This window comes from Parasteatoda tepidariorum, chromosome X2 (assembly GCF_043381705.1).
Source record: "Parasteatoda tepidariorum isolate YZ-2023 chromosome X2, CAS_Ptep_4.0, whole genome shotgun sequence".
NCBI lineage: Eukaryota > Metazoa > Arthropoda > Arachnida > Araneae > Theridiidae > Parasteatoda > Parasteatoda tepidariorum.
In genome coordinates this window covers 59,541,091-59,552,465 of record NC_092215.1, presented here as the reverse complement: position 1 = coordinate 59,552,465, position 11,375 = coordinate 59,541,091, and the positions used below count along the sequence as shown (strand labels likewise).

Here is an 11,375-nt window from a genome sequence, read left to right as displayed (position 1 = left end):
ATTTTTCATTTTTTGAAACCGAAACGTTTTGTTTAATTTAAATCGTTTTAATTTTTTTTTATTTTATTCCTCTCTCCTGAAAATTTTGAGAAAGAATGAATATTATAGAAAAATACAAATTGTTGTTTGATATGTTAATTGGTATGTTTTTTGAATTATTTATTTTTCTGATGATATATATTTTAAATTAAAAAAATAAAAATTCATAAATAATTAAAATGAGAGGCATGAAGTAAGTTTTATTCAAGAGATAAATAGAATTTGATGCAGATATCCATCATTTTATTTAGAAATTAATTTATATCTTTGTTTATTAAACCCAATCAAAGGAAGAAATACTTTTAATTTATAAATCAGAACATAATTTTCTTTTTTTTTTTGATAAACTATGAAGAAGATAAAATGAAAATATTATGAAAAAATCAATATAAAATTTGAATCCTAAAAATATCAATATAAAATTGAAATGCAAAATAAGTCAATTTGTACTTAATGGTTTTGTTTTTTTAAACATCAAAATAATTAAAAATTCTAGTTAGAAATAAACTGTTTATAGCAAGGTTACTAAAATTTGTAGCTCGTTATGAGTTGATAAATTAAATTGTGTTGACAAAATCTTTATACATAACTTTTGCATATAGAATTACGTTTCTTGCTACTTATATTACTGTGCATATTTTTATATCCCTAATCTTGACTGAACGAAAAGAATAATACTACATGATTGATCCACTTATTTTCATTATTTAAAAACAAAACTTGTTTTAATTTTATTGATTTTATGAGATATCAAGTTAAAGATATATATGCAAGATGTTAAACTAAGTTGAGAAGTTTAGTGAATTCTTTGAATAATAAATTCATCGAACTTTTTTGATCTTATTTCAGATTTTTCTCAAGAGTGTGGATATGTCAACATTCCAAAAAGAATAAAACAAATTTAGAAGCTAAAAAGTATGTTGGGTGTAAAAGAAATGCTGCATGCAATGCAAAACTTCATATCATAGTAAAAAATGTCACAAAAAATATCGTAAAAAAGGATATTTTCCTTCGTCAAAAACCTGCTTTAAGAGGAGAAATAAAGATTGGCATTTGTCATTCCCACAGTACAACATCTGCTGAAGCTTTAAGAATGTTAAGGGTTAATGATGAGGTAAATATTTTTTTATACCTTTCTTGCAGTTTGTAACTCTAAAAACTAAATTATTGTATTTTTCCCCCAGGTTAAGGATTTGTTTCATGAATATTTTTCAAGTGGTATGACTGTAGCTGAAGCTCTGAAATTTCATGAAAATCGATACTTGGTAGAAGAGGATTTTAAAAGCCTGGCAAATGCAGCAATAAACCCTACCTGTGAGCAAATTAGATATTTGCATGACTGCTGGAGATATGATCATCTAGGTTCTGTAGTAAATCCTTTTGAAAAACTTAAAGAAAAAATCCCTTTCTACGAAGCTAATGGTGAATATGTTTATAATGAGCTTTTTTTAATGTCTTTTTTAAAATATTTTATTCCTTAATACTTCAATCTTTTTTGTGCTTATAAATTTAGATTTTGTTTTTAAACTTTTTTATTTTTTCAAGCAATTCTTAATAATTATTTATGCTCCATATGAAACAATGCTAGTAATTTAATATTTAATCACCATAATAATATTCTTTTTCTCTCCCATTAGTTTCTTATCAAGAAAATATAAGTGACAGAGAGAAAAAAGAAAACACATATTAAGTAGTTTGCTTATGATTATATTGTAAGAAACATTTCTTAAAAACAAAAGATTCTAATCTGGAAAATATTGCAAATAAATGATTATTGAGAACTGAGAAAGGCTTATTATTCCTAATACTTATTCCTAATCTAAATTATTCTATTTCTAATTAAATTATAATGTATTCAATTCTAAGCATAGTTATTAACTAATATTTGTCATTCCCCACCCCTCAATAATGATAGGGGAATGACAACAAAGATATAACAGAAATCTAAATTATTTTATTTAGCACAATAATAGCATTACAGAGCAGCTGCATTATTTTTTAAATATCAATTTGAAAAAAACTGTATTTTAAAAATTACTTAATGGTTATTTTAGTTCTAATAAAAAATAAGTGCATAAAGAACATGCCAATAACAGGTAATTAAAATACTACCAAAATATTTGAATAATTCTTCAATCTTTAGCTAAACTATGTTTGTTAAACAAAATCAAAAGTAGTGCAAAGTATCCAACAATGACACTGATTTAAAAATTATATTTTCTTCTCGGCAAGGGAATGACACAAATACTCAGAGACAAAGTTTTTCAGATAATTTAAAGATTGATATTTTAAAGGAAAGCAAATTATTTCAAAATTCTTTTTATTAATGAAAACAATTTATTTTGTGATTTAACTATTCAGAATAATTAAATTTTTTCTCACCATTTATTTTTTTAAATTTTTAATAGATTTTTTCAATAGTTTTTAAAGTACATGTTTAGGGAACATGATCCATATAGTATTGGACTACATTCTAAAAACTTAAATTTATTTTTGCCTTTTAATTAATTTTAAAAGAATTGTCTAAAATTTATATAATCCTGTCTAATTAATATACATAGGGGCAATTAATATACATAGGGATGTACAAGAAGGAGATTCTTGGTCCGTATTGCTTGCCACCTCAGTCATGAAGAGAATTCATAACTCCAACTTCGCAAAAGAGATGATCTTCGTAGATTCCACGAGTGGTTGTGAGGGCTTGTCATCCACAATGACCATACTGCTTGCTGCTACCAAAATAGGAGCTCTTCCGATAAGTGTTTTAATACATTCTGGACAAACCATGGAAAACTACATCAACGCATTTGCCTTGTTGAAGAAGAATTTTCCTTTATGCTTTGGTGGGAATGATGTAAGATTTTCAGATTTATTACAAAAAAGTTATTTGTATTTAGATATTTGTGATTTAGCTTAATGATTTAATAGCTAATAGAATGATAGAATAATTTATCAACTGCATTTACAGATGTAATTAGTGGTATACTTAGCCAATAAATGTTTAATGATTAATACAGTTAGTAGTATTCTCCTTCAAAAGCTGGTTCATCATCTTGTACGACTTTCCCTCACCTTTGAAATATGGAGAGAATGCGAATTTAATATATTTCAAGACTTTTCTTAGCAGGAGATAGTAAATTGTATTCACGATATGTTTATACATGGTGCATACATATACTTCAATTTGGTTAAAAAGTCACTGTAAACTTGTTTTAAATTAATAAAAGAATTTTGAAAAAATCAAAAGGTTTGTGGTGGGCTAAAAAAAAGGTTTTATTTATATATTTTTTGCCCAAATTTGAAAATTTTTAAAACTAATGATTTTTATGGAGCAATTTAAAATATAGATACCTAAGAATATAATTGTCATTTTCTTAACATGGTTAGTCAATTTTAAAAAAATTGTTTAAAAAGTTCCTAAGACAATTAGACTGGCTTAAAATAATTTTTACAAGTACCACTACATATTCTGAGATATTATCAATTATACTCCATAATGATCACTACTATCATATTATAATTAGGTAAATAAAGCATTACCAAGTAAGATAAAGTATAAATAAGTATAAATTGCTAGTATTAGCTTTATGCTGAATGCATAACCAGATTTTTCAACAAAAGATAAGCACTTTTTAAGCACGCAAAAAATATTTTTAATCACTTTCCGAAAAAAAAATCATAATTAGGATCCGTGCAGTAATAAAAATTCTTTTCTATAGATTAAAGTTCTTAATTTATGAACATAAAATCATTAAATTTCATAAACATTTGTACAAACTTCTCATAATCATGATAAAATAACTAGTTTCTGATAAATATTTCAGAGAAAATTGGCAAAATCATGCATTTGTTTGTAATTTAGAACAACAATCGACACAGCAAAATAAAATATCTCTTTTTAAAAGGTAGAAAATTAAGCATATTTTACAAACCCTGTATAAAAAAAAACACTTAAGAGTTTTTAAGAAATGTAAATGAAAAATAAGCACATTTTAAAAATGTTACACACCATGTTTATATAGATTTGCCAGTTTCTATAGTTTTTTCTTGAAAGTAAAGAAAGAATCTGTTCAATTTGCATTAATTATTATAATTAATTTCACTTTTTGATTTCTTAATAAGTTTAAATAATACTTTTTGTTGAAATTTATTAAAAAATAATGACTAAATTCTTGATTTTATCCATAGCATCCGGAAATAGTTATGACTGATGATTCATCAGCTGAAAGAGGAGCATTAAAAAAAGTCTGGGAGACAAGTAATCGGCTGCTCTGCCATTTTCACTTTGCACAGGCCGATTGGCGTTGGCTCTTCACACATAATATTCCCAAAGATGAAAGGCCACGTTTGATGAGACTCTTTCAAGCTGTAAGATTAGAATATTTTTGACATATTTTGATTTAAAAAAATCACAGCAAGTTGCTGAAATTCCATGTAATTTAAAAGACCAAAATAGTGGTATACGAAGCGCTAATAAAACCTATCCTAACTTATGTTTCAAAAATGTTCACTTAAATTTCTTTCTCTTTTGATTTTATACTTTCTAATACTTTTGTAATATTGTGGTTTTTGAATGTTAACTGATAAAAATATTTTATAGCTGGAAAATAATATTCATAAATATACATGGAAAATAATAATATAGCATGGCTGGAAAATAATATTCAAATATTTAATATGATTCTTCCACAATATCTGTGCAATTTAGTTCCAATTCAATATGTTTTAAAGAAGGAATTGAAAAGTGTTCAATAATTAAAATAAATACATGCCGTATTAAAATAAATACATACCGAAAGCGCCGCTTCGTCGCAAGCGCCGCACCTCGATAAAAATGAAAATTTCTTAAAAAAAGTTATAGTAAGCGCCACTCCGGCGCAAGCGCCGCAATGGTGCTAAGCCGCGCATATCAGCATCCTTTTAGAAGAGACCTTTAAATTACCATTTAGAGTATCTGTATAATAAAAAATTAAATATTTTTATGCATTTCATAAAGTAAAGTTTTAATTTCTAAATTATAATAAAAAATTTCTTTTTCAGCAAAAAAAAGCAACAAAAAAAGTTTTCTCTTTCAGCAAAAAAAAAAGGAAAAGAAAACAACAAAACTATATAAAATAAAGTTGTTCTTACCAGTTGGCACCGAGCCAAAAAACAGAAGAACGGCAAAAAAATATTTATATGTTCAGTAGCTGAATTAAGGCTGAACTGATTACAGAAATCCGTAAAACAATTTTATAAGAAAAATAAAATAAAAATTTATTAAAAGAAAGATTTTGAAATTTATTACCGTTAAGAATTTGGGGAAAAACTAATTCATAATAACGAAGCATCTAATAATAACGAAATAACTAATAATAACAAGAATAAGAAATAACTAAGCAGGCCCCAAAAAAATTCTGAAGGAATGAACGAAGGGGAAATAAGTTTCAAATTCACAATCTTTGAGGGTGGAATTTTAGTGGGTAGAATGCCCTCTCCTTCAATGGAAATAACCCAATGTGACTCAACTTAGAAAGAGAGAAGAAAATGTTTAAAAGTGGGGTGTACCCCACCTCCTCCACGTGTCATTTCTACTGGAGCTGTTTAGGAGGAATCAATCAGTTATATTTTAAAGGGGTTGGGGAAAAGAAAAGGGTATGGGACCCCTAATCCAGCATTCCAAAATTCGGCACTTAATCTGATCTAATCTTTTTCGTTTTCTTTTTTTTTTTTTAAGAAATTTATATTGATAAGACAAAAAAAATCAGCTATATTCTTTTTATTTTGAATTTTATTCTGTTGAAGTAACTTACTTTATTTCATCTTTTAAAAATAAAAAAGAAGCTTGAAGAAAAAAAAATAATAAATCTGTATCAAAAGAAACATCTGTTTCTAAAGCAGTTTAAAATAAAGTGAGAAGTAAAAACACCTGCATTTCCAATGAACAAAATAAAGAAATGGAAGTTGGAAGAAACTGATCAATCAATCTTGACAGCTGTGCTTGTGCTTTACTGATTTGCCCCCAAATTTCCCTCCTCTGTTTGACCATTAATTGGCCACACCCAGTTGACATTGAAACTACCACGTGGACAAGAAAATGAATTTATCCCTTTTGCGGTTTTTTATTCGATTCATTAATTTTTTTTTATTTTGCCGCTTTTTTTTTCTTGTTAATTGTTGCTTGCTTGTTTTTTTTTTATCGTTATTAGTTTTTAGCTTGTTTTTTGTTGTTATTCATTGTTAGTTTCTTAGCATTAATTGTTAAAAAAAAATTTTTTTGTAGTTCCCTGTTAGCTTTTTTTCTTCTTTTTCTTGCGAGGTAAGCGTTTTCTGTTAAAACAAAATGTTATCTAAAAGAAAAAACGAGAACTATGATCTCGCTCCAAAGAAGAAACGATTATTTCTTCTTCATAGGATTTCTTCTTGATTATATTATATAGATTATTATTTTGATTAAGTAAAATTTCTCTGAAGATGAGCCAGTTTTAAATTCACCCCATCATAATCTACGATCGAAACTTGACTAAATTTATTGGTTTTTCTGAAATTAACAGTGGAATTGAATTATAGTAATATTTGGGGGCCATATTGGAATTTCCGAAAGAGATCCGAAGTTCGGCATTTCGTCAGTCCCGTGAGTGTCGGATTTAGGGTCCTATTCTTCCTTTTCTGTTCGCATTAATTGTACAAGGCGCTAAATTGCCAAGGCGCAATTACAATTGCCAAGGCGCTAAATAGATTTCTAGCTTGCGATTTTTCCTTAAGCTGGGGGTGGATACAAGATGCATAGCTTTTAAATTTTCTCCTTATGCGATGTTTTTTTAAAATTATTATTTCGTTTATTTATTTTCTTACAGGCTGCTGCCGAAAATTTGCTAAAAATTGGCTATGTTCTGCAGCAGATCGCGATACGGGCGAATATTTCTTCGACTTCGTTATTAATTTTTTTTAATAGTCTTTCTTCCAGAAAATCATTTCATCTTAAATAACTTTCCTTGACAAATTTTTTTGCTACAAAAAAATATTTCGTCGGAAGCGCCGCATGTAGGGAAAAAACAACTTTTTTTTCGATAGTGCCGCGGCTCTTCCGCCGAAAAATACGGTACATATAGATATATTTGCATAAAACTATGTTTATCGCAAATGCAAATAATTTTGGTGTGTTTGTGTATCGAATATTGTTTCTTTGAAAGAAATGTTATCTTATTCGCCATTAATAATTTTATTTCTCCAATATATTACTTATTATGTGATTCACGTTTTTTTAAAACTTGTAACATTTGATTTTTATGAGATAAATGTAATATTTTAGATAATTATTAATGAGTGTATGTATGATTTATTAACGGAAAAAAAGTTAAATCATTAAACATAAGTCAGACTTTACTTTAGGTAGCTGAAAAATTTACATTAGAAACAACTATTTTTGCCCCATAGCATATCTAATAAGTATGAATTAACAATATTTATTAGAGATAGCATTTTTTTATTAAACACAATTACTCTTCCCATTGCTTTACTTTTCCCTTCTTTATTGAGAGGTTCATTCACATACATATAATTTAATTTTAGTACCAGGGTTTGTTGATTCAAATCAACTGATTTATATATATATTTAAATAAATTGCTGCATTAATTAATTTTACTTAGCAAAATTACTTTCTTTCTTTGTTAGTGTAAAATTCCAACACATTTGAAATTACAATTTGAAAAATCTTTTGATTCTTGAGATTGAAAGTACAGATTAAAGCACACATTTAATGCTGTCTTAATATAGACTTGCATAGCTGTAGAAAGTAATTAATAAACATGAATTTTTGACAGGAAACATGAAAAAATGCAAATAATGTTAACTAAAATTCTACCTTTTGATTGAAAAAGCATGGAATGAACATCTACATTATATTTTATTGGTGGAAAATGTATATTTCTAAAGCGTGAGGTTATATTAGAAAGAAATTACCCTAATTTGCCAAAAATAGAAAGAAAGAAAAAGGCTGATGAATTCAGATATTTTTTCCTTTATATAGTGTTAATCTTCCCTTCCAAAGTCTAATTAAAGCAGTAGAGTTATTAACTGGTAAATAGTATTTTTTTCTTCTTATTATATGTTTACAGCATCTTTGACATCATCAGATTTTTTTATGAAGAAATTTTGTGAAAAAGAAAAATTCCAATGAGTACATAAAAATTTTTTTAGCTTAACTTATCTATTTTGATACAGGATTAAAAATGAATATTTTAATATTAAATTGTATAGATAAAATACTTAGTTACTTTTTGATGAATGACTTCATTTACAAACACAATCTTTTGCATATATTTTGTCATATTATTTATAAGAGGGGGAAAAAAAACCACAATTTTAAATTATGCCTATATTTTGCTAATTGAAGCTTTATTTTAATAGTTAAAGAACAGGGGTCTGTCCAAGCCAAATTTACAACCGCTTAGCGGTACCTTCACAAATTCAACTTTAGGAAATTTCACAAAATACTTTTTCTTAAAATTTTATTTTTGTGTCTCATAAGAAACAGTAAATCCATATTTTTACCATATTCTTGTGTTGAATTTTTTATATATTTTTTAATTTTCACAAATTATGTCTAAATTTTCACAAAATAAGTACCTCTCAGAAAAACCTAGACAGACCCCTGTAGTATTCTTTAAATTCTCTATTTCAACTAATCTTTAAATTTCAATCATGCATTTGTTTCAAAATGGTTGCTATGATGTATTCGAAGCTATGTATTACATATAAGGTAAAATTATTTTAGTAAGTTAGAACTTCTAAAATATTGTTATAATATAGTTTTACTATTAACTTAATTTTGATAAAAACATTTATAAAGTTTTTTTAATCATAAATTAAAGCTCTTACAATGTATTAGAATAAAAAATAAAAAAATCTGATTTAAAATATAAAAAAATCCGATTTAAATGTAAAAAAAAATCACGAACCCTGTTTAGTACCTTTCAACATGAAAAAGTCTACTATGATGGATATCTTGTGACATAAAATTTTTTTTGAAACAATCTGAGTAAAACTTCATGATAAAGATTAAAATGCTGATGTGTAAGAAAGTGAACTTTTTGTATCTTGTAGGTGATGTATGCTGCTTCTGAGCAAGAATTGAGTGAGGCCACATCAAACATTTTAAAAGAAAGGAGCAAGTTCCCAGACTTCATAAAACGATTTGAAAAATTTTATGAGCGCAGAGACGAGTGGGTGTTGCTCTTTAGAGAGGATAAACTCACTCGTCAGCATAACACAAATAATTATGCTGAAGTTTCAATTCGCATAATAAAAGACAGTGCTCTGTCGAACCAAAGCTTTTAATGTTGTGGCATTGGTAGAATTCTGCATTGGAGTCTGGAAGTCCTACATACAAAAAAGACTCCTTGATGTCGCCTACTTGAGAAAAAGAGATGGTATGAATGTTTATGCGACTCTTCAAAGAAGAACCACGTCATTTGATACTACCAATATAGTATGTGAAAATGAGGGTTTATTTAAGATAAGAAGTGGTGTTAATTTTTATGAGGTGAATGCCAACATAGGCACTTGCTCCTGTAAAGCTGGGGTATCTGGGGCATTTTGCAAGCATCAATGCTTTTTGATGGACCAAAAGAAAATTAAATTCCCCAATGCACCCCCGATATCCCAGGAAGATCGCCATCAATTGGCATTATTAGCCTGCGGAAGCAAGTGCCCGGACATTTCCTTTTTCGAAGAATTTGATCATTCAAGAAACAATTAAAGTCCGATACTTTTGATATCAAACCCCATACCTATAACATCAGACTCTCATCCAGAATTGGAGGAAGAAAAAAATGAACCAGCCTCAAAAGAATTGCAGGCTCAACTTAAGGGAGAGTTATACAGACTTGCCAGCCTAGTTTCTGATGAATTAGAAAATAATTCAGTAACTAGGCTGATAAGCTCCCTGAAGAAAGTTAAAACTGCAAGAGAGCTGCAAAGCACATTTATTGTAAAAGCAAAACCTCCAACTGGGCGAACAAAGCGCATTAAGGTGCAGCCTACTTCAATAAGCCGAAGAAAATCTGCATCTCGGAGTAGCAGGAGACTCCTTGCTGGTGCGAGACCTCTTTCTGCAGGAAAAAGACTTAAGCGGAAGCGCCAGCTTTCAAAAAACATAGCAAAAAACATTCAAAATGCTAAATCACATGGGACTGCTCATTAAGCAACCAAAGTAATCCCAATAAAAAAAATCAACTGTCTTCCATTAGTAATATGTTTTTTTCTTGTATATATAAATTATATTATGACTGTGTGTTGGTTGGTGTCGTAACCTCTATTGAATCATATTTCATGGTGTGCTTGAATAGTTTTTGTTATTTCTATGGCATTAAAAGAATACAAATCCTCTTCTGTGGGGTAGTTTAAGAGGTGAAGGCCTGCAGCGACTGCAGGGCAGTTAAAAACATGATATGGTGTCAGTTCCACATTAAGACAGTTGCCACAGTTTTGATATTTTCTAGTCTTATCTGTAGAAATTTTCATGTTTTTATGATGTTTTGTTCTTAGTCTGATGAGAGTAGTGGCTGTCTTCCTATCGATGTCAAGATTAGTTATTTGATCGTGGGCTTTGATTTTTAAAGGGGTGAATAGTCTTGATTTTGCATAAGCATTTGCATCTGCCAACGTGGTTGGGATTGAGTTTTGATTTAGATCTCTGGCATTTTTAGCCAAGGAATCAGCTATTTCATTAAACTCTAGGTTCACATGGGCGGGAATCCACTGCAAGAAGCAATTTTTCCGGAGGCGCTGAAGTTGTCCAAGTTGTTCTATGATATTCAGGACAAGGCTTGAGGTACCTTTGCTGAGGGCCTGTAAGGCAGACCTGCAGTCGCTGAAGATGGTGATACCACTAAGCTGCTCCGAAGGTTCAAGATTGATGTACGTTTCGATAGCCGTAGAAATGGCTATCAATTCTGCTGTAAAATTAGATGCGATTTTTCCAGCACCAGTTGCGAACTCTCGTTTTTGATCATCAGGTAGGAGCAGTACCACTCCCGCACCTCCGTTGGTGAAAGTGGAGTCAGAAGATCCATCAGTAAAAGCCCTGACATGATTGAGGCAAGATAGAGAGTCGTTAGTTTTCATCCCAATTTCCTTGAGTTTATTCGCATGATCTTTTTTCGAGCAGGGCTCGATAAGTTCTAGACAGATTGTCGTATTCTCTGGAACAACTCCAATAGCGGGAGTTTCGTTTCTGATAAGACAGTCTTCGGGTTTAAGGTGAATTTTTTCTCTGATGGCCCTGTCAAACAGAAGGGGAGATGACCTTTTGAATCTAGATTTCTTATTCCAGTTTATAATAGTACGATGTGAA

The 11,375-nt window shown here is 29.2% G+C and overlaps 2 protein-coding genes across 2 annotated transcripts; both read left to right on the top strand.

The window, feature by feature from the left end:
* Positions 1 to 888: 888 nt before the first annotated feature.
* Positions 889 to 1,520, top strand: LOC107441961 (uncharacterized; the record flags this gene model as incomplete). The annotated part of the gene is given in 2 exon segments (XM_043056631.2): positions 889 to 1,153; positions 1,224 to 1,520. Coding segments are annotated over 2 exon segments (562 nt in total), but the record flags the coding sequence as incomplete, so codon positions are not given.
* A 1,148-nt stretch (positions 1,521 to 2,668) lies between these two features.
* LOC122272702 (uncharacterized) lies at positions 2,669 to 10,607 on the top strand. Its single transcript, XM_071188235.1, has 3 exons — positions 2,669 to 2,893; positions 4,228 to 4,407; positions 9,125 to 10,607. The coding sequence occupies exons 1-3, from the start codon at positions 2,669 to 2,671 to the stop codon at positions 9,356 to 9,358; spliced, it is 639 nt and encodes a 212-aa protein (XP_071044336.1). The 3' UTR covers positions 9,359 to 10,607.
* The last annotated feature ends 768 nt before the right edge of the window (positions 10,608 to 11,375 follow it).